The sequence below is a fragment of the Denticeps clupeoides genome, chromosome 9, assembly GCF_900700375.1.
Source record: "Denticeps clupeoides chromosome 9, fDenClu1.1, whole genome shotgun sequence".
NCBI classification, from domain to species: Eukaryota; Metazoa; Chordata; class Actinopteri; order Clupeiformes; family Denticipitidae; genus Denticeps; species Denticeps clupeoides.
This window is the reverse complement of record NC_041715.1, coordinates 3,986,460-4,009,587: the sequence shown is the minus strand read 5'-3', so window position 1 is coordinate 4,009,587 and position 23,128 is coordinate 3,986,460. Positions and strand designations below refer to the sequence as shown.

The 23,128-nt window shown below is 42.0% G+C and overlaps 2 protein-coding genes across 3 annotated transcripts; both read right to left on the bottom strand.

Moving 5' to 3' along the window:
* Positions 1–169: 169 nt before the first annotated feature.
* Positions 170–22,950, bottom strand: LOC114796812 (uncharacterized). The gene is made up of 12 exons (XM_028991303.1): positions 22,756–22,950; positions 20,884–21,093; positions 20,662–20,786; positions 20,488–20,588; positions 19,976–20,115; positions 16,731–17,028; positions 8,946–9,064; positions 8,583–8,870; positions 8,384–8,509; positions 522–635; positions 340–464; positions 170–274 (listed from the first exon to the last, which is right to left on the bottom strand). Exons 1-12 carry the CDS (start codon positions 22,847–22,849, stop codon positions 170–172), a joined length of 1,845 nt encoding a protein of 614 aa, XP_028847136.1. The 5' UTR covers positions 22,850–22,950.
* LOC114796965 (collectin-12-like) lies at positions 12,448–15,644 on the bottom strand. Of its 2 annotated transcripts, none has more exons than XM_028991528.1 (5): positions 14,916–15,644; positions 13,765–13,908; positions 13,518–13,657; positions 13,342–13,439; positions 12,448–12,942 (listed from the first exon to the last, which is right to left on the bottom strand). In XM_028991528.1, exons 1-5 carry the CDS (start codon positions 14,998–15,000, stop codon positions 12,795–12,797), a joined length of 615 nt encoding a protein of 204 aa, XP_028847361.1. In that variant the 5' UTR covers positions 15,001–15,644; the 3' UTR covers positions 12,448–12,794. The 2 variants fall into 2 exon arrangements, with proteins under 2 accessions (XP_028847361.1, XP_028847360.1); XM_028991527.1 differs by having other exon boundaries at positions 13,765–13,986; positions 14,916–15,607.
* Positions 22,951–23,128: the final 178 nt, after the last annotated feature.

Sequence of the window (23,128 nt, the reverse complement as noted above, 5' to 3'; positions counted from 1 at the left end):
CATTGCGCTTTGTGCGTCAGACTGGAATACAGCGCAGTCCTCGTCAAGGCCTCCTCTGCTGTCCGGCTGACCTTTTGCCCAAAATCTAGAACAAATATTAATTTTTTTTTACTTTACAGTGAAGTTTCTTTACATTTTAGTAGCTGAAATCCGAGAAGAGGAAAAAATCTTACTCTTGGGTCAAGGGGGAGCTGTCCACCCACGTCCAGGTCCCCTCGTTTTTACTGTCGGTGAGGCCGATCCATCCGTTCATTTTCTCATTAGCGAGTAGAACCTGGAGCGTGGAAGTCTGGTGGTCATCGTCACTCTCAGCCTTTATTCACGCTCATACACGCTCACCTGTTCCTCTCTGCTCCCTATGACCACCAGCTCGCCGGCTCTCTCGCGGCAATATCTTCTGGCCTCGGCCCAAGCCATTGGAGCGGTGCTGTTGAGGTAGCACTTGCAGTTCATCTTATGCCAACCTGGGGAACATGGGTTCCCTGGAACAGAGAAACATTTTTCTCCCGTTCTGTGCACACTTCCAACGGCGTTGGAGCCGATGCTCTCACCGATCCCTGCAAGCGTGCTCAGAAGTCGGTCCCTCTCCTTCGACATGTCTCTGTCCCTGGCCAGACTTGTGTAGTTGTCTAGCACTTAAGAATTCCCCAGCATGTTTTATTCCTGACATGGAACTAAGAGCCTCATCAGGGCTCTTAGTTTTGTAACTCAAAATCAAAATCGAATGGGAATTCCTGGTGTCGTCCTCTTGTAAGTCGCTTTGGAAAAAAAAAAAAGCGTCTGCCAAGTAAAGTGAAGTAAAGTAAAGTAAAGTTATGTTGATTCCTTTAACTGAACACTGCTTGAGGTAGAGACATTAAAAAAAAACTTAATTTATATTCCTTTGCCACACTTTTTACCCATCCGTGGTGCAGCCAATTCCCAAAAAGCACTAAGCCAAACTTTAAATATAAATCAACACAAAATGAAAACATACAAAGTGAGACATTCCACTATTTAGTTAAAATATTACCTCATTCAGTGGCAGCCACGCCTTCAGTGAAGGCAACAAAAGCCTGAAAACACTGTGGAACCTTTTCTGGAATTTCAGAATTCGGTAAATATGGAATCATGAACTGTGTATCATATATAGACTATACCAGTAACAGACACGCCTACTGATTTATGCGTCTTGTTACATTACAGAATAAAACGGAAGTGACAGGACCATGAAATAAAACACATGAGGTTATAGAAAAACTTGCAAGGCTCCAAGTCAGGGAGCTTTTGCAGTGATGGCAGCATTTTATACACTTGTCTTCTCTCCACCTCCTTTCCAACATCCCTGAAGGTTTATGCTGAACACTTTCACATCATTCACGCATGTTAAGGAGCATCTCATGAAGCGGCTTTGGACATCTGCACATCCAAAAGCTTCCCAAATGTTTGTTCTTAAAAAGAAGAGCAGACCCTACCTACAAAGTCGAAATGACCCACGCTTGATGCTTCTAATTTATTAATTGCATGTCCTGCTCAAGTTGTGTTATTTGCTTAAATGAGAGAAACCAAGAAAGTGAAAGAAAATCTTAGATTTACCAGACTGCTGAGGTCCAGCGGTTGTGCTTTGATTGCTGGTTGTTATGTTGCCATATGTACCGTCATCTTGGTTACTTGGTTTGTTGCCTATATTTTCATACAAGCTCTCACTTAACTCCATTCTCCTCAGCACACAAATAAACAAATGGCCTCAAAAAGAAGAAGTTCTAAATACATCTGCGATCGTGAAGTGATTGTCACTGTGAAACACAACACAGGACATGGTGACATGTGTCCTCTGCTTATAACCCATCACCCTTGGTGAGCAGTGGGCAGGCATGACAGGCGCCCAGGGAGCAGTGTGTGGGGAAGGTGCTGTGCTCAATGGCACCTCAGTGGTTCAAACCAGCAACATTCTGATGACGGGTTCCTCACCCGCTAGGCCAACCCCTGTGCATGTAACGCAGTTTTTTTGGGCCTGAAATGTAAGTTTTCTTATTCAGTAGGCTTTTTGAGATGCCTCTTTGGTACAGAGATGTGCTGAAAAATCTATTGCTCAAGCCAAAGTGGTTTCTTGGGAAGTTTTGATAAATCAATTTTTCCCAAATCTTGTGAAGGGTGCTCTTTACAAACTTGTTTGCAACGTACATAATGAATTTTCTTTTTTTTTATAATTTAGTTTAGCAGTGGAGTTTGAGGATATTGGTGTGCAATCTTGCCTATGAAAAAATCTTCTTAAAAAGAAGCAGGACTGCCATTTGTTGTAACGGGTGCTTTCACACATCATGAGAAAAAGGAAGTAACACTGATAGGAATTCACATTAAACATTGGAACCTGTCAACAGGAAAAGAAACATACACCAGACCCACAGAATGCAGAGTACTTTTCTTACAGATTACTACCTGCCAAGCATTAATCATCTAAGCTAAATGAAATGACATAATTACAAGTGAAAACAAAAAAAAGGTGCAGCCAAAGAGTCAAGAAAAACAAGAGAATTTAAATGTTTTTTAATGTTTTTCACAGTAAAAGAATACCTTGACATTAATCAAAGGTATCAAATACCAAATAATTATTTAGAACTTCTTAGGTCCAATATCCAATAATTTTTTTTATCTGTCATATTGTCATTGTTTCAATAGGGGTCTAAGGACAGAGCCCTGAGGCACTCCTGAAAAAAACTTTTTTGTTTTTTTACTTTTGTGTGAGATCATCTGGGAAGGCGGAAGCATTTCATTCATTCCCCCAAATTTCTTCTTCACCCAGCTCTTCTGAATAAAGTATGACCGATTCCTTTTCTACACTACCCCTTTTCACAGGTTCACCCCGTTCGCAACATCGCTATTCTGCATCTTTGAGGCCCTGTACCACGCACACATGCACATGTTCGGACTTCAACATGTAATTTCTTTTATGTAACCGTGCTCGTCGGACAGACTGTGTGAGTGCTAAACTTTAACCTGCCTCGCTTTCTCCCTCTGGCTCCTGCCCACACCTTTCTGTTTGGTTTGTGTAAACTGTGACAAATTATGAGAGTGTTGAACATTGTGTTGAACTGTAAGAGTGTTGAACATTATTAATCTGCCTTCCTTTCTTCCTTGGGTTCCAACTCTCACAAGCTGGCAGTACGTTTTACGTGCCTCGGTCCATGTGTTCTTTTGTATATTTTGTTTTTGGAAATTTTCTCTTTTGGAATTTTTGTGACATTGTGAATGTGAACCTGCTTCGTTCGCCTTCACTCATTACCCTTGACATTACACGTTGGCTGTGTGTGGCCCCTTTGTACATTTCATTTTCAGTAAGTGAGGGTGATAGTAGCCTAGAACCAGAAGACCACAAAATCACAGGTTCAAACTTCACTTATTACCATCGTGTGTTGCTGCAGGGGGACTGTCCCAGTAACTACTGACTGTAAGCTGCTCTGGATAAATGCCATAAATGTAAATTCAAATGAACTTTTTTTGCAATTTTTCTTAAATAATGCAGTCTTTCTTAAAAAAACTTTGGGAACTCAACTACCCAACTCTATCCCATACTTTCACCAAACCTTATCCATGAATTTTCTGAAGCACCTAGTTGTTTTTTAATAATTTACTTTAGCAGTGGAGTTTGAGGATATTGGTGAGCAATCATGCCTATGAAAAAATCAGCAATCATGCCTATGAAGAAGCAGGACTGCCATTTGTTGTAACTGGTGCTTTCACACATCATGAGCAAAAGGAAGTAACACTGATAGGAATTCACGTCAAACATTGGAACCTGTCAGTACAACAGGAAAAGAAACATACACCAGACCCACAGAATGCAGAGTACTTTTCTACCTGCCAAGCATAAATACTACCTGCCAAGCATTAATCATCTAAGCTAAATGAAATGACATAACATAACATAATTACCGACCCCAATACATGACAATACTACATCTTTTTAATATTACAATCTTCTAATGGCCCAATTACTCAGCATTTGGACCGTTTTCGTGGTTTGAGAGACACTTTTTGAATATTAAAATAATTTTGACATAATGTCATTTAATTAAGTAAAAGGAAATCAAATGAAATAAAAATGTATACAGTACAGGCCAAAAGTTTGGACGCACCTTCTCATTCAATGTGTTTTCTTTATTTTCATGACCATTTACGTTGGTAGATTCTCACTGAAGGCGTCAAAACTATGAATGAACACATGTGTAGTTATGTACTTAACAAAAAAAGGTGAAATAAGTGAAAACATCTTTGCTCTGATTCCTGCTTTGCATTCCTGGCATTCTCTCGATGAGCTTCAAGAGGTCGTCACCTGAAATGCTTCTCCAACAGTCTTGAAGGAGTTCCCAGAGGTGTTTAGCACTTGTTGGCCCCTTTGCCTTCACTCTGCGGTCCATCTCATCCCAAACCTTCTGGATTGGGTTCAGGTCCGCCACATGTACACTTTACTGAATTGCATTTAAACACATTAAACAGAGTATTACTGTTTTACTCAAGTCAGGTTTATTCTGTGCGGTCTTCAAAACAGCACAACACAACACATCGTAAGTGGCTTTATATAAGGATGTCTGATAAATGGCATAATGTTAACATGTATTTTTTTGATGTGACATTCATAATCCAATTAATAATCTAATTAAGATGTCTTCTGAACATGTCTACCAGTAACATATACACTTTACATACATTAGAAGTCATGTCATTTGTTAACAGACGATCGCAGTAATAACATGCCATTCCTGCTTTACTGATAAATCAGTTCTTCTCACAGACTACATAATGTTTTTCAGAACATTTGTAAGAAAACCAGGTGTACTCTGGGCTTCGATGATTAGAATGTAAAACGGCGCAGTCATCCCGGCCATTTGGGAATTTGATGAGACGCTCTCCGACGTTCCAGTATCTTAAATAAAATAACAGGAAGAAAAATTACATAGTTCATCATTTACAATATGGACGCATCGATTCTGATGTTCAGGGCCAATATCAGAACAAATGGAATAACTAGTAAAAGGGCTGGGTTAAAAGGGTGGGTGTTCAGGGTGTGAACAGATGTGTTATGTGGGCCTTCACTTACCAATAATCTTTGAAAATTGAAAGTGACAAGTTTAAACCCCACTTACTAACATTGTCCCTGAGCAACACACTGAGTTGTTAACCGGCAGATGTGTGCCAGATTAGCAGCTGCAGTGTCTTCAGCTGGAAGCCATCCCCCACAGATCTTTCGACCTTTTAATCCCCAGAACATCTCAGGATGGTAGGGCAGCTGAAGAGGGACGTCTCCCTGCAGCCGCAGTCAGGTTAACACGTAGCCTCATGCTTCCCTCGACTCTTATCATTTCTTCTCAGCAAAGCATCCCTTCTATCCCTTCAACTTGTTTCAGGATGCGACTGGTTTAGAGGATCACAAAGCCACGGCCAACTTTGACTGGTTCTCCAGCCTTTCTCTTGGTATTCTGCCACTAGGCCAGGAGATTCCTCTCAAGTGCTTCTTCGATGTCAGTTCAAGTAGAAGAACACGCTTCTCCACTGTCGACCATAGGATGATGTTGGTTCTGAGTATGATGACAGTGATGTTGGCAGGGATGCCCGGGTGCTTGCCGACGTCTGCTGTCATTGATCAGTTTTTGTCTAGAACGATGTCCTGTTCTGTTGCGGGCTGCTTCGTATAGCATGTCATGTTGGTACAAAATGGACAACCTGTCTTTGCAAGGGTGCTGATCTGCCAGAAGCCTCATGGTCTCTGTGTGTTCCACCGACCTCCTCAGCACCTGATCTGAGCCTCCACCCTTAACCACCTTGAAACAAGGCTGTCCATTTTTATGGGTGCCCTCCCTTTCTTCCAGTAATCATTTGTATAATAAACTTCACTATGTTGTCCGACTATTCCTCTCTCACCTGTGGTGGAATTACACTGTCCCTGTTAACAGCTGCTTGTATAATGCACCGTTCCGTTTTTGCCCTATTTTACTTTGCAGATTTATTATTCGTTTCCCTAGTTCAGCGCTGTCTGTCTCATTGTGGTCTACATGTTTTTTATTAAATGCTAATATTAAATTAATGCTTTTATTAAATTGCACTGCCTGTGTCCCCTGTTTGCACTTTATGCAGCCCAGTCTGTCGCTGTCACACACGTGCACTTTATGTCAGTATGTAACTTTGTTTAATTGTTACATGTAGCACCAGGTTTCTGGAGAAATGTTGTTTCATTTCACTATGTACCATCTAACATGTATACAGCTGACATGATAAAAAAACCACAGCCACCGCCACTGTAACAGCTAAACCTTCAGGGATCTTCAAATGGACCAGTAGCATTATAATGGACATTATGTATGCAATGTACTTTACTTTACTTTACTTTACTTTATTTAGCAGATGCTCTTATCCAAAGCGAGGAATAGGAAGACACCAGCAATTCTCGTTTAATTTGAGCCTGATAAGGGTGGTAGTAGCCTAGTGGGTAACACACTCGCCTATGAACCAGAAGACCCGGGTTCGAATCCCACCTACTACCATTGTGTCCCTGAGCAAGACACTTAACCCTAAAATTGCTCCAGGGAGACTGTCCCTGTAACTACGTATTGTAAGTCGCTCTGGATAAGGGCGTCTGATAAATGCTGTAAATGTAAACTTGTCAGCGAGGAGCATGCTCAGAGATTGTTAGGTGCTAGACGAAGAAAAATTATAATGTATTTATACATTTTTGTATTGTTTGTGCAATGTGTACACATGTGCGTGTGTAAGTGTTAGATTTGTCTGTAATATTTTTTGAACAAGAGGGTTTTCACCTGCTTCTTAAAAGTGGTGATAGTCTCGGCTAGTCGTGTGGAGGAGGGCAGGTTGTTCCACCAGCCAGGGACAACAACGGAGAACAGAGATGATTGGAATCGGAGACCCCGTGAAGAAGGAATTTTTAGTCTCCTTTCCTTTGCCGATCTGAGAGAGCGTGCAGGAGTGTAGCTAGGTAGTAGTGTGTTGATGTAGGAGGGCGCAGTTCCATTTACAGCCCTGTAGGCAAGCATCAAGGATTTGAACTCAATGCGAGCAGCTACCGGGAGCCGGTGGAGGGAGGTAAGAAGAGGTGTAACATGGGTGTATTTTGGCTGATTGAAAATGAGACGGGCTGCCATAATTTGGATCATCTGGAGTGGTTTTATGGTGACTGCAGAGGCTCCAGCCAGGAGAGAGTTACAGTAGTCGAGTTTGGAGATGACCGTTGCCTGGACGAGGAGCTGCGTAGCCTGATGCAAGAGAAAAGGCCGAATCTTGCGAATGTTGTAGAGAGTGAACCTGCAGGATCTGGAGATCGCAGCAACATGATGGTTCAAACTCAGTTTGTCATCTATCCAAACTCCAAGGCTTTTTGCAGATGCCGTGGGTGTTAACAGTAGCAAAGTTTTTGCTGAGGGGAATTGTTGCCTGGAAAGATCAGAATCTCGGTTTTGGATAGGTTGAGTTGGAGGTGTCGCTCAGACATCCATGCCGATATGTCTGAGAGACAGGCCGAAATTTTTGTTGCTATTGTAGCATCTTCTGGTGCACCATGACACAGGACTAAAACCTACTCTACACTGTCCAGTACTTCCAAACATGGAGAGGTGCTCCATTCTGCACTTTGGATTTAACCTGTTGGACTCCACCACTTAACCTGTTGGACTTTTTTCTTTTCCTGGACAAATCATCACCAACCCTGCACTGACACCAATTGCAGGCTCACTCTACCCTGGAAGAGGGTCCCTCTCTGTATCACTCCTTCCTCTTTGCTATTTTTTTTTTTTTTTGTGTGTGTGTGTGTGTGGAGTTTTTCCCTGTGTGCAGAAGGCTCACGTGTGATGGGTGTCAACTGTAGGGCCTGTCAAAGCCCATTGAGACATACTGTATGTGATTATAGGCTGTATGAGAAATAAATGTTGTAAATAGGCATATCGATTAGCGATATCGAGTAGCAGCACAAGACAGCACAACATATGTTTTACATATTGTCCATTTTTCTGACTGGCTGATATTTGTTAAAGAAATTCAAATTGACCAAAAGCCAAAATGCAGCCAATATTTTCAGAATAAAATCGGTTGCTCACTTCAGTATACAGGATATCAATATTTGCAATGATTATTCTTTTATGCTTGTATACTGTGTTGTTTGCACCCTTTATTAAGAATCATGTAAATGTGTGTATTTTATGCCTTTATAGCATTAAAAAAGACGTACTGAATAGTCAGTGGGGTACCATCCACCCATCTCCAGGTCCCGTCTTGTCCTTGGTCAGTGAGGCCCATCCATCCATCCAACACTCTCGAATTAAGAAGCATCTGAATCACATGAGGTTGATGTTGAAATAGTGCACATGAACATCATATCCCGGGCTATTTTCATACTCACATGTTCCTCTCTGTTTCTTATGACCACTAGGTCTCCGCCCCCCCCCTTTACAATATTCTCTGGCCTCATGCCAAGTCCTCATTTCAGTAGAGTGGAATAAATTGTTGAATTTTTTCCAGAGGTTTTCTGTAACAAAAGTAAAGTCACTGAAAGCACCGCATAACTAAAAAACAGGAAGAATTATCAAGACTTTAATCACCAGCATCAGTGACTTTTAGTTGAAGGTCGCGAATGTCAGCTTCCAACTGGCGGCAATGGGTCAGTAACTGGTCTCTCTCCTCAGCCAGTCTCTGGTAACTGGTCTCCAGCTGCTCCCTCTCTTCGAGCAGCCTTGTCCATAACTGGTCCACCTCTTCGGCCGTACTGTGATTGGTCAGAACATGGGCTTTCTCCAGACAGTGTCTGAGGCACATCCACTTCATCAGGGCCAGCAGGAGAACACAGAACACTCCCAAGCACATAGCAACCCAGTTGCAGACCCTCCTGACTGAGATAAGTAAATCACACCAAATGGAGACATATCTTCACCGAAGCATCTAGTTGGTAAGAGATAAAGATTTACCGGTCGTTTGTGCGCCTCGCCTGGCTTCACCACTGTTGGTTCTGTCACCTTCCTGAACATTTTGATAAGGACGCAGAGGGATCTCCATTTGCTGCCAGACAACTATGCCAGGCACAGTGTGTGGAAATTGAAAGAAGGAAGTCGTGATGTGTCATGACTGATGTCTGGGTTGTGTAGCGTGTTGGGGAAGGCATCATTGGCATGAGTTCAGGTGGGAGGATTTAACACTCCATTGAGTACACTCATTTATCAAATGTGCGGTACGCAGAAGTTAATGGCTGCTCTCAGATCGTGCACGATCTGTCAGTGCAGACCCACGCTGCAGCTGAGGAAATAGGATCAAATCAGATAAATATTAAGATAAATCTTATTTAAGCTGGAAGTGGCAATGACCGGGGTGTAATGGGTGAAATGTCTATTGCTTTTTTTAGGCAACGTGAGGAAGAGCCAGCCAATTTATGTGTAGCTCCTTCCTTTCTGAGGAAGCACATTTTCCGTACCAAACACACAGTCCGAACGTAAGTACACTTACCGCACAGTGGAAAAAAGGGTAGCTGTTTTTCTCAGAAAATAATCCCCTGTCAAGCTGTGACAGAGAATAAATTACATCATAGCTACTTTTAAACTATGTTAAGCCGGCAGAATTTCATTTACATTTACAGCATTTACCAGACGCCCTTATCCAGATCGACTTACAATCAGTAGTTACAGGGACAGTCCCCACCTGGAGCAACTTAGGGTTAAGTGTCTTGCTCAGGAACACAATGGTAGTAAATGGGATTTGAACCTCCTTCTGGTTCATAGGCGAGTGTGTTACCCACTAGGCTTCTACCACCCAGGTGATGTTTGTTATTGGCTATATATGATTAACTTTCTTTCTCAACTTATCTCACTGTAAGGTTACAGACTGCATAGAATTTGAAATGAATTATATTATATTTCTCTCACAAGTACTTTTTTGTGTGTTGTCACAGTTGCCAACACGTCCTCCGGGCCAGAAGGGGGTGCACGGCTGCCCCGTACAGCAGTCAAAGAAAACTAACATATCCAGGATAAATTATATCATAATCTCTCGAAAAATCATACTTAAATAAGAGCGATGACAGTAATTACATTCAGCCATGGTGGATCTGGCACCGTTTTAAAATGGGAAAGGGGATACAACATCACATACACAGCCACACACGAGCCACAGTGGAGCGCTGTGTTGGACCAGCTGGAGGAACTCTGCTTTATTAACATTATTGAAGTAAAGTGAATTGATTGTCACATGTGATACACAGCAGCACAGCACACGGTGCACACAGTGAAATTTGTACTCTGCATTTAACCCATCACCCTGAGTGAGCAGTGGGCAGCCATGGGGGAGCAGTGTGTGGGGACAGTGCTTTGCTTAGTGGAACCTCAGTGGCACATTGGCGGATTGGGATTCGAACCAGCACCCTTCTGATTATGGGGCTGCTTCCTTAACCGCTAGGCCACCATTTTATTTTACCCTGCCCCTTATTTTACCCTGTGTGGTTCTGTGCAATATAGCACTGGACGACCTGATGTCATCTGATGCTACGAAGCATGATGATCTGATGCTGTGAGAGCCATAGATGGAGACAGGACATCATCCTAGAGTTCTATTGAAATAAGACAAACGGCTTGTATACATGTTAGTCACAGTTTCACTTATGTCTTTTATTGTTTCATTATCTCCGCTTGTCATGGCAGTGTGGTGCAGGTATGCAATCACACGACACCAGGGAACAAATGGGGGTTTAATCCCAAAACAAGACATACCCAACAGTGGACATGCCGGGGAGGACATTCACCTCACAGATGGGGCATATCAGGGTGAGTGTGGTGTCAGTCAAGGTCAAGGTCAGTATCTGGTGTGGCCACAGTTTGCCTCATGCAGCTCAACACATCTCTGTTGCCTAGAAATGATCAGGTTGCTGCAGTCAAGTCCAGACCCCAATGAGGATGACGAACATTCCTACAGTCAGCATGCCAATTGCACACTTCCTCAAAAGATGTGACATCTGTGGCATTGTGCGGGGTTCTTCCGGTCATTAAAAACCTGCAAAAGTCATGGAATCTGCAAAGATCATTTTCCAGGTCTCGAAAAGTTTTGTCAGTATAAAGTCATGAAAAAGTCATTGAAATCTGATTGTGAAGTGAAGTGATTGTCACATGTGATACACAGCAGCACAGCACACGGTGCACACAGTGAAATTTGTCCTCTGCATTTAACCCATCACCCTGAGTGAGCAGTGGGCAGCCATGACCAGCGCCCGGGGAGCAGTGTGTGGGGACGGTGCTTTGCTCAGTGGCACCTCAGTGGCACCTTGGCGGCTCGGGATTCGAACCGGCAACCTTCTGATTACGGGGTCGCTTCCTTAACCGCTAGGCCACCACTGCCCCACCGACACATGAATGCATAATGAAGCACATATTTTCTTGTAAGACTTTGCGAGAAACAACGTTTAAAACTAGCACAACTAGTTTCAGAGAACATATGGTCATGAAAAATTGCCTTAGAGTAATTGAAAAGTGATGGAAAAGTCCTAGAAATTATTTTGTGAGAAGGTGTAAGAACCCTCATTTTGCTGTGTGTTCAAACTTCACATTTCAGAATGGCCTTTAAGTGTGGGTAGTCTAAGGCATCTATGCAATAATCGTGGAGTCGAATCAGCACCTTGTTGAAGTGAAGTGAAAGTGAAGTGATTGTCACTTGTGATACGCATCACAGCACACAGTGCACACAGTGAAATTTGTCCTCTGCATTTAACCCATCACCCTTGGTGAGCAGTGGGCAACCATGACAGGCGCCCGGGGAGCAGTGTGTGGGGACGCCGCTTTGCTCAAGCTGGACGACCTGATGTCATCTAATGCTATGAAGCATGATGATCTGATGCTGAGAGAGCCTCATAAGTGCTCCCTAACACAGATTTAAACATTATTTGAGAGTCTTTTGTATGTAGAAAATGCTTCAGATGCATATAGTCAGTTCAGCATATTTTTGTTCAGTGTATTTGGGAAGGATCACAATACGTTCTGAACATTTCTGTGGTCCAATTGCAAAATTACTCTTGGAAACCACAGATACCGAGTTCCTCTGGACTAAACATCTGGAAAAGCACCATCAGTGCTGAAAGTTACGCAGCAGGTTTAGTTACTCAGATTTCCATAGAAGCTCTCACGTGGCTCCATTCTACTCTCCACAAATAAACTGATGGTATTCATGACACCCTTTTTAGAAAAGTTGCATACGTGTGCATATAGTGCAGTTTGTTTTGAGTCAGAAATATCAGTTCTCCTCATCAGTGGGCTTTTTCACATGTCTCTTTCAGAGACATGCTGACGTAACCACAAAAGTGGTTTGATTCTTATCTTGATTAATGAATACTACCCAGACCTTGAGATGGGTGCTCTTAGTCATGGCTCTAAGCTTGTTTGTATTATACATAATGATTCTTAAGCACCAAATTTTTACATATAAACTAGAACCACACAAGTACAGACATTTTAATGAATGTAGTTAAGCAATGGAGTACAGTGGAACACATCAGGCCTATGAACAATTTGGTCTCGAAAAGAAGCTTTCACAGAGAGGTTTTCAAACAGATACTGACTGCCAAGCATTAATCATGTCAGATGAGAAGATAAGATAAAATACAAAAATGGCTCAGTTAAAGAGTCCAGGCCAAAAATGAAGAAAATAAAAAAGAAGACCATAGCATAACTTTTTATCAGTAATTTTCAAAGCAAAGGTCATTGGATTCCACATGCAGAGACAATGAGGAACGGTATTTTTTACCCAACTTAACCCACCTGTTTTCACACTGTACACCCTATGTGTTAATCAAATTTCTCACAGACTGCCCATTGCTTTCTGGAACAGGGGTAATCATGCCAGGACTGATCTGGCTTTTCTTTATTAGCATAAAATCCTGCGCAGTACGAATTGGCTCCTTCTCTCTTGTCAGGCTCACCTATGTCCCACAATCTATAAATAAAGTGTGAAGACAGAAAAATTATGAATAAGGGGCAGGATTATTGCAAATCTCAGGGCACATATGGCAAAAACAATGTCAAGTAAAGTATTTTAACTGAGTCAATTTTAATATCCAAATTGTTTATATACTTCAACCAAATTCAACCAAATTGGGTTTAATGTCCAATGTGTTTTATATATCATACTGACATTATTTCAATACTGTAAAATAATCTTTTAAAAATGGCTCTAAGAATAGAGCCTTGAGGTACCCCTCAAGAATTTTCATTGCCTTATTTATTAGGCCAAAAGACTAGGTATTTCCTGAAAAGACAAGGGTATATCATTGATATTAAATAAAGGAACATTTAAGTTTTTCGCTTCATTTGTTTTGCAATTGCGTTTTCTTACTGAACAGTCAGTGGGCTATTGTCCACCCATTTCCATTTCTCCTTTTCGCAAAAACTTAGGCCAAGCCATCCTGTCATATTCCATTCAATAAGTAGGACCTGGAACACAGAAGACTAGTCAAACATCTGAACAATGTTCCTCTTTCATACATACACACAAACACACACATAATTTACCTGCTCCTCCCTACTGTTTATTACCGCCAGGTCTCCTCCTTTCTCCTTGCAGTGTTGTCTGCCTTCATCCCAAGTCACGGCAGATATGGAGAAATAACATTTGCAGTTTAACTGTTTCCAGCCTGGATCACACGGTTTGTCTGAAAGAAGAGAAACTGACTTTTAGAACTACCAATGTGGTGCAGTCATATGTAATCACATTCTGCAAAGTGACTTTGAAGGTCATCTGTGCTTCTTTTAAACATACCTTTGTGGCTGGCAGAATTATTGAGTAAACGGTCTCTCTCCTCAGCCAAGCTTGAGTAACTGGCCATCAGCTGGGCATTTTTTTCCGCCAGGATTGAGTACTGGTGTTTTTCTGTCATGTAACTGGTACCCAGCCTAATGAGGACTACGAGCAGAACAAGGCACAGCAGCCCCAGACAAACAGTAACCCATCTGAACCACCGGCTCTCACCACCGCAACGTCCTGAAAGGAGAATATGGACCAGGTCTTACCTGCTTTACACACATTGGCCAGGATGAGTTCCTCTCCTACATTTACATTTACATTTACATTTACAGCATTTACCAGACGCCCTTATCCAGAGCGACTTACAATCAGTAGTTACAGGGACAGTCCCCCTGGAGCAACTTCAGGTTAAGTGTCTCGCTCAGAGACACAATGGTAGTAAGCGGGACTTGAACCCGGGTCTTGGTGATGTCTCTGGTGATGTCAGTGATGTCTCTCTGCCTTAGACCGCCGAACCAGGACATGTCACTACACCTCACACCCCAACCTTTTAAGTTCATCACTAACCTGTAATCGGCTACACTGGTGTTTGCTCAATCAATGCACAATGCACTTTAATCCTGCTTTATACTGTGAGTGCAGTATCCATAGTCCCTGGCCAGTGATGTCTGTCTCTGCCTTATGTTGTCCTCGAACATAAATATTTGCTTGCATTTTTGCATTTTAGCTTGCTGAGTCTTTTTGCTAGCCTTACTCCTCTTTTATTCTGTTTTATATTTTCCTCCTGTTCTGTTCTATTCATTTATGTATGTGACGAATAAAGTCTCCAATCTTGAATTGTCCTTAATGTGTCCAGCTGAAAATGTATTTAAGTTGGTAAAGTCATTTCTTTAGCTCTTTATTTCTCAAAATATTATCATTGGAATATGCAAAGCATGACCAATTAATATTAGATCCTCAGTAAAAACATGGAATGTATTTAAATATATAACTAGATATCTCAGTATTTGTGATTTTAGTCAAGAACAAGAACAATTCACCAGTTAACACTCCATATATAAGCATTTCTCATGTGTAAAAACAGTAACAGTAACATGGAATGAGTGCTAAGAATAATTTTTACACAGCAACACAAAAGAAAGATAATGAAAAATAATATGATTTACCATAGTGTTTAGATTCATTGGTTGCTGTATTGATGCGTTTTCTGTCACCCCCCTTCATGCTCAAATCTTCTAATGACTGCCGCATTCCTTCAGACCACAGTTCTCAAGTTCGAAAAATGCTGTTCGTGGCAGTCTTTTCGTGCTTTCACACTTGTGGTTTCCTCCAAACGCAACCTTAGAAAAAAGGAAGAGCATTAGAAAGAATGTCATGACTGGAGATTTCTTTATTTTTCCCCCAAAATGTTGGGCGTAAAATGCTCAGCTTCTAAGAGCTTCTTGACTTGACTACAGGATTTGTATGTGTGTGTGTCTGGACTGTTTACTGTGGACACAGTGGTTCATCTATAAGGTATAATAAGATGTATGGGTACCTAACAGTTTAATAACGGGGCCACAGTCGGTGTTTGTAATATGGTGTCTGTGACTCTCAGATGTAAAGTTAAAATTGCTCTACCGACGATGTGGGGGTGACGAAGGCACAGAAGCCGGACATTGAGACATATTATAACACGAAATGTGGCGTACGAGGGCTGACAAAAGAAAGGAATAAACAAACACACTAACCCCAAAGGCGTGTAGTACGAAGACCAGGAACAAAGGAAACACGAGGGAACAGCTCCGTCCACAGTAATGCAGCAGCGTTGTCCTGATGCAGTCTCTTTCCTTCTACAGGCCTCTAAATCACGGACACCTAATCAGCCCGAGATGTCCGTGATCAGAGCCCCGCTGTCACGCTGCTTGGTGCTGGCTGCGTCGTGACACAAACTAGGCTTCAGCCGCACTTTTCCAACATGAAATCACTTTTTCCATATGGTCAGTTAAAAGCTACCTTTGACATTTTTGTTAGATACCAGCCATTAGTTGCGTTACCATTTAAAGTCGCAAATGTTTTTTTCGGACATTTACTTAAAGAGAATACTTCTAGTTCTACTTCTGATAAATCACTTGTAAAGATGTAATTTTGTTTGATGGAACATGGGTAATCGTGCTAGGTTGGTTCTGGGTGGCCTTCATTGTGTTCAAACATGGCACATTCTTCATACAGACTTTTGTCAAAAAAAAGTCACGTTAGCACCGGCTCCGCCCCCCAAGTCCCCTGAATAGGGGGACTATTCTTGCATCCCGGCTAGGCTCAGGTTCCCGGGTCCCAATCCTGTAGTGTGCACATCTAGGTTGCGGGTTGTGTCAGGCATGGATGGTGATCACATAGTTTTTAGGTCAACAAATATGGAAATTCAGGCAAAAATAAAACGGATTTCACAGGGCCCTACACAGTGAAGTGGACTGTGAAGGATAAAGAAGAGAGAAGAGTGAGGCAGTGATGAGTTTGCAAAAATGACTGAACAGAGAACTAACTACTGCAGTGTTAAGTAATGGTGAGGGGAGTGTTGTTAAAGGCTTGACTGTAGAAGTAGGATTTAAATACTGATACTCTGTACAGCGCATATCAACAAGTATAAGATGGTGATATTTGGTGGCATTGATGGCTTTTCTAGGAAGCAAAGTGTCCAAAAACACGAACATGCTGTATTATAGGTCTAGGTCACAGAAAAGATGCATAAATATCTTATTCTGTCCCCTTCCTGGTCCAGAAATCAGGGTACAGGGTAGGAGGTGACCAGGGAATTGAAAATGCTCACATTGCATAGATGAAAATAACAGTAAAATTACAGTAAGTGTCCGAGTTTGTCGCGACAATCCAGGCGCAGATGAGAGGACAAAATGATTTTTTTAAACTAAAATACAATACAAAACCGCGGAAAAGGCACTGGGACTGGAATAACGCGAAAGCGAGGACTTGCACACCGGACACACCACATGCCGTGGAGGCATTTGGAGTGGCGAGGGAAAACAGAGACCGAGCGAGGGCTTGGGTGCTGGGAGCTCGGCTGACCGTCCGGCAGCGGCAGGCGAACCTCGGTGGAGTCGGAGGAACGGTCTCTGGGGGACGACTTGGGGGCAGTGGAAACGAGCTGCTGAGAGACAGGTCGACGGCAGGGTTTGGCATCGGCAAGAGCAGACGTGCCGGAGGGGTGGCCGGAATCGTCGTCAGCAAGCGAGCAAGGGATCGCTGACGAAGGAAGTTGTGCCGTGTCACAACCGATGAACACATCTGTTGTGACACGGCACAACTTCCTTTATCTGGGGTGTCACAAAGAAAAGACCCACTGTGCCATATTGTTGCCCAGCAGCAAATGGAGATCTCTCTGTGTTCTTAGCAAAACCGGAAACATGGGTGGTATTGGGAAAAACATTGTCAATCCTAAATCAGGCGGGAGGCCTTAACAGTGAAAATCACTTCAGAAAATATCAGTACATTATGATTATATCTGCAGAGGTTGGCCTTCAAGTGATGGAGGATGGTAGCTTGTTCCACGACCACCTCGGCATAAATCCTTTAACGTCCGTGTGTTTAAAGGCACTGCTTCTCCAAGTGCAACAATTCAGTATGATAGCAGAAGCCTGGGGGCACTTGGAGGAGGACGAGAAGCCAGGGTAGGACAGGAGGCAGTGGAACCGAGGTGAGCGGGGACGCTCGTGGGAGGAGCGGGAGGGGATGCACAGGAGGAGTAGGGGGGAAATAGGGTTGCCGAAGACAGAATGCTGGATCGTGGTCGGGTGGCGTGGCTCAAGGGCATCAGCAACTGGGCTTTCTGTGGGCTTGATAAGAGAGTGGTCATGGGCAAATCAAGTGGTCGGTCAAGGAGAATCCAAAAGACAGGTCGTAATCCAGGCGATTGGCTTGATTCAGGGTCAGTTGTGGCTAAAGAAGGCAAGCAACAATGTGAAATAAAGTTGAGCAGGCGATGTTTAAGATAACATCAGACGCCCTTATCCAGAGCGACTTACTATCAGTAGTTACAGGGACAGTCCCCCCCTGGAGCAACTCAGGGTTAAGTGTCTTGCTCAGGGACACAATGGTAGTAAGTAGGATTTGAACCCGGGTCTTCTGGTTCATAGGCGAGTGTGTTACCCACTAGGCTACTACCACCCTCTAGATAACCCCTGGTCAACGTCCATGCCCGCCCTCTGCTGGCCCAGCAGCATCGTGTTGCCGGCCGTGGCATTCAGTGTAACAAGAAGTACAGTACAAGCCAAAAGTTTGGACACCTTTTCATTCAATGTGTTTTCTTTATTTTCATGACTATTTACGTTGGTAGATTCTCACTGAAGGCATCAAAACTATGAATGAACACATGTGGAGTTATGTACTTAACAAAAAAAAGGTGAAATAAGTGAAAACATGTTTTATATTCTAGTTTCTTTGCTCTGATTACTGCTTTGAACACTCTTGGCATTCTCCATGAGCTTCAAGAGGTCTTCACCTGAAATGGTTCTCCAACAGTCTTGAAGGAGTTCCCAGAGGTGTTTAGCACTTGTTGGGGTCCAGCTCACCCCAAACCATCTCGACTGGGTTCAGGTCCGGTGACTGTGGAGGCCAGGTCTCCACTTTTTGTTGTAGTACATAACTCCACATGTGTTCATTCTTAGTTTTGATGCCTTCACATTGAATGAGAAGGTGTGTCCAGACTTTTGGCCTGTACTGTACCTATGTAGGATATTTAGGAAGGCCCTTCATTTCACTGACCTCTGTTTTGACAGAATACAGATATATTACAGAACAAAATATAGGAGCTGCGCATTTAAATAAGTGCAGTAATCATTATAAGTGAAACAAAATGAAATAACTCATATATTTTCATATTAGAACATATTTCATATTACAGATTTCATATTTACATAACTTGTATAAACACAATTGCAGAACCTCCCCTCAAGTTTTTTACCAACGCCGTGACAAAGATCCGTAAACTACACCAAGTCAGTGTTACATGTCATCAAATGTAAATATAATTTAACCAGAGTGTTGGTAACTGATGATAATAACTTCTGCTCTCTGTGGACAAGTGAAGGTGAAGTGATTGTCATTGTGAAACTCTGCAGAACAGCACACGGTGACACGGTGAAATGTGTCCTCTGTATTTATCCATCACCCTTGGGGACAGTGGGCAGCCATGACAGGCGCCTGGGGGGCAGTGTGTGGGGACGCTGAAGTTTCCAGATCTGGCATCACATCTGTTGGTTCTTTTTTCATTTTCCAGTGCAAGACTGGCTGTCTGTGTGGGGCTTCAGAAAAAAGAAGTGTGAAATATTTCACAACTGATTTGTACACTCATCTGAGTGGTAGCATGGTGGGTAACACACTCGCCTATGAACCAGAAGACCCAGGTTCAAATCCCACTTACTACCATTGTGTCTATGAGCAAGATACTTAACCCTGAGTGTCTCCAGGGGGGGACTGTCCCTGTAACTACTGATTGTAAGTCGCTCTGGATAAGGGTGTCTGATAAATGCTGTAAATGTAAATGTAAAACAAAAATATGAAAAGTGGGTTGTGTGACGTATTGGAAAAGACAAAAATTGGTGTATGAAGATGCTTTGTCAAAACCACTCCATCAAATTACAGTACAGAACATATTACCAAGTAGCTGTTCACCAGAAAACTTTGGTAATAGGGGGTATGGTTTCAAAAAACAGTCTATAATATGGGTGTGAGGTGGCCTAGCGGTTAAGGAAGCGGCCCCATGATCAGAAGGTTGCTGCTCCCGGAGACCTGTCATGGCTGCCCACTGCTCACCAAGGGTGATGGAGAGGAATGCAGCGGACACGTTGCAGAGGACACATTTCACTGTGTGCACTGTGTGCAGTGCTACTGTGTGTCACACTGACACCTAAACTGAAATTAATACACAGACACTAAATCCATGAGACTGGTTTCATTTATTTTATAAGTATAAATGGTCTGGTTAGACCTAAACTACATTTCGTTGCCCTGTACTTGTACATGTGCAATGACAATAAAGTTGAATCTAATCTAATCTAATAAATGAGTGGTTGTGTCTCTTCTGGTCCTGTGCAGATAATAATTTGAAGGGTATTATGTTAAATACAATTCTGATACATGATAGTGGAGAAGTTGTTGCACAAATTCCATAAACTGCTTTCTGTTACAGAAGGGCTGACATTTAATCAGAACATATTGTTCGCTTCTATCTATCAGTTCTTCTCACAAACAACGTAATGGTTTTCAGAACAGTCATAATAACTCCAGGTATGCTCGGGATGTTGTTGATTAGAGTGTAATACAACACAGTCATTCCGACCATTTCTGATCCCAGGTTTTCCAGAGTTCCAGAATCTAAAATAAAATGAATTTCTTATTAGTATAAGTCTTGATAACATTAATGATATTGTCTGATTGACATTGTGAGTATGTCTCCTTAAACTGACTTCCTCAGGTGAGACGCTGACAATCTCTTTTTTACAGGCCTCATCCTGTTTGTAGATTTGTCTGTTTTCTGTTGTATCACTGCACTTCTGTCCTTTACCTACGCTCATTCCGCTCAGTATTATAGCTATATCCGGCTTGTTAAGAAGTACTGCACTGTTTTAAACACACTGCAGTTCTGACGTTCACCACTAGAGGAAGCATGAGTGCCACCTTTCTGACATCTGAGGACATCTGTAAAGTATTTTAATGCATTTATCTTAAAACAAAATGAAATCTTACTGAAGAGTCAGTGGGGAACCATCCACCCATTTCCAGGTCCCATCTTGACCTTGGTCAGTTAGACCGAGCCACCCATCTAGACGCCTCTCATTAAGGAGCATCTAAGTCATAAAAGATTAAATTTAATTATGAAACTCTCCCTCTTATACAAAATCTTGCTCCTCTCATACTCACATGTTCCCATTTGTTCCTTATGACCACTAGGTCTCCACCCCTATCTTGACAATATTTTCTGCTCTTATTCCAAGTCCGTGGAGAAGTGGAGTGGAATAATTTGTGGAACTTTTTCCATCGGTTCTCTGTAATGAGGACATATGTGAGTAAAAACTCACCCATCTTAGATTATAATATCTCAGATTATCATCCTGGCTGGTCATAATATAGCACTTTGTTCACCAAGATCTGTGACTCTGTTTTGAAGGTCACGCTGGTTAATGATGGACTGGTTCCTGTCCTCAGCCAGGAACTTATTTCTGGCGAGGAACTCCTCCTTCTCTGCTGTGTGTCTGATGGTCATCCATGCGACGAGCCCCAGCAGGAGAATACACAGCAGTCCCAGACACACTGCAGCCCATCTGGAGAAACTTCTCCCACAATTACTGCCTCCTGAAAACACAGTTGTGGCCAAAAGTTTTGAGAATGACACAAATTCTGGTTTTGCTGCTTCTGTTTTTATTATGGCAATTTGCATCTACTCCAGAATGTTATAAAGAGAGTTCAGATGAATTGCAAAGTCTTCTTTGCCGCGAAAATGAAAAAAAAAAGAAAAAAAAAAAACTGCCACAAAAGGACCTGCTGAGATCATTTCAGTGATCCTCTGGTTAACACCAGTGAGAGTTGTTGTGGGACTTTTTACTTTTTTAGATGAAATATTATTCACTTTTTGCCAGAGCAACACATTTCCTGCTTTAAAATATATAGCATTTTGTAGCCTGATTAAAGGATTTAAACACTGCGTTAAGAGCATTTCCTTAAGGATAGATGACTCTGCGTTTTTTCAGGAAACAAAGTGCTGGCCTGCTCTGCCGCGAAGCAGCTACAAAACTCCACCTATGCTCTTTGGAATGGGAAGTTGCCACCACCAGTTACAGGCATGGAAGCCGTGTCCCAAGGCATGGGGAGCTGCTCAAACAAGTGCAGGGCTATTGAAATGGGGGGCTGCACCACTGAAGACTGTCAAGCACACACACCTCCAAGCATATACTCCAGCACACACGCCTCCACCTCCATCCTGAGTCAACGTTACCACCTTCCACAGGGTTTGTACTCCGACCAGTCCGTCAGGGTGAAACGTTGTCAAGGAACCAAAACAAGTGCAGTTTCCACTGGAATAACCATTTTGTTTGACCTGTATGACTGAGAACCTTCACAGATATTACACTAGCTTTCATTATAAACCTCATGAGGTTCTAGGATGTTCACTTAATCTTTTGGTCAGTCTGTTGTCCAGAGTCATCATGTATAATTTGCAGGAACTAAAACATTACACCCATCTCTTATTTAATAGAATGGTTATAACTAGCATGACAGCAAAAAAGCAACTATAATCACAAATTTGCATTTATAAGTAGACTTTGAATTTAAATTCATTTGCAGAAATTCTTTGAAATAATTTCTTGTGCATATGCATGCGTGTCTTATTCATGATGAACAGACATTTAAAAGCCCCTCTGATTCCATCTGCTGCTGTTGCAACAACTGCATATTACACAAGACCAACACAGATAACAACATTGTGTGACACGTTTCACTCAGAACACGTTGAAAATGTTACTTTTTGAATGAATAAATTATTGCAGCACATTGCTTTTGCAAATAAAGATATAGCCCAGCAGAAATGAGTGAATTGTTGTGGCTTCGAGTTGACTAGTTCTGTAGCTTTGAGAATAGCAAATGTCTTTCATTTGTAGATGTTTTTCCGATTTCATCCTTAACATTTTCCCAATCTCATCTCTCTCTGTACTTGTATATGGTGAGATGACAATAAAGTTGACTTTGACTTTAGCATAGCAAATAATTGCAAATTGCATCTGAAATGGAATTGAAATTGAAAAGTTTAGAAATTCTCGGCATATTCTTCAACAGCATTCCCTATAAAGTAATAGTGTTCAAGTGTTGGTATTTAATGTAAAAAAGATAAATATGAAATATTAAGGTTGAATGTTGCAACCAGGAAAGCTAACTAATACTTTTTATTGCATTATTGTATTGTCCACATATAATTGTTCTGTATACAGACCAAGCGAGAGAGAAAACTTTAAAATTTACCAGACTGCTGAGTTCCAGTGCTTGTCTTCGGGTTGCATATTGTCATATTCGCATAAATGTCATCGTCAATGGCCATGTTGTCATTGAAGTTCATTTTAATAAGTGAATACTCAAAATGTGAACAGTCACTCCGCTGATCTCTTCTGTTCACACACACACTTCTAACTGTTCAGAAAACAGGAAGAACTTTATCTGTGATCATCCTGACTTGACCTCTAATAGCAAATAGAACTTTTATATATATATATGTGAAAAGCAGAAATGTGAAATGTGAAAAGCAGTATGATGCAATAAGTAGGGCTGCAAAAATATTTTCATCTAGAAGTAAATTGTTCGGTTGCTGACATGAGCACATTTCTGCTAGAAAGCAATA

What these genes read in the sequence shown, in the direction of transcription:
- LOC114796965 (XM_028991527.1), bottom strand. Translation starts at nt 15,000, where the DNA reads ATGCGGCAGTCATTAGAAGATTTGAGCATGAAGGGGGGTGACAGAAAA. An exon ending in TAATTCTGCCAGCCACAAAG is followed by an intron (nt 13,658 to 13,764) that starts GTATGTTTAAAA and finishes CTCTTCTTTCAG; the next exon opens with ACAAACCGTGTGATCCAGGC. An exon ending in TAAACAGTAGGGAGGAGCAG is followed by an intron (nt 13,440 to 13,517) that starts GTAAATTATGTG and finishes TCTGTGTTCCAG; the next exon opens with GTCCTACTTATTGAATGGAA.
- LOC114796812 (XM_028991303.1), bottom strand. Translation starts at nt 22,849, where the DNA reads ATGAACTTCAATGACAACATGGCCATTGACGATGACATTTATGCGAAT. An exon ending in TAAGGAACAAATGGGAACAT is followed by an intron (nt 20,589 to 20,661) that starts GTGAGTATGAGA and finishes TTTATGACTTAG; the next exon opens with ATGCTCCTTAATGAGAGGCG. An exon ending in CGGCTCCAACGCCGTTGGAA is followed by an intron (nt 465 to 521) that starts GTGTGCACAGAA and finishes CATGTTCCCCAG; the next exon opens with GTTGGCATAAGATGAACTGC.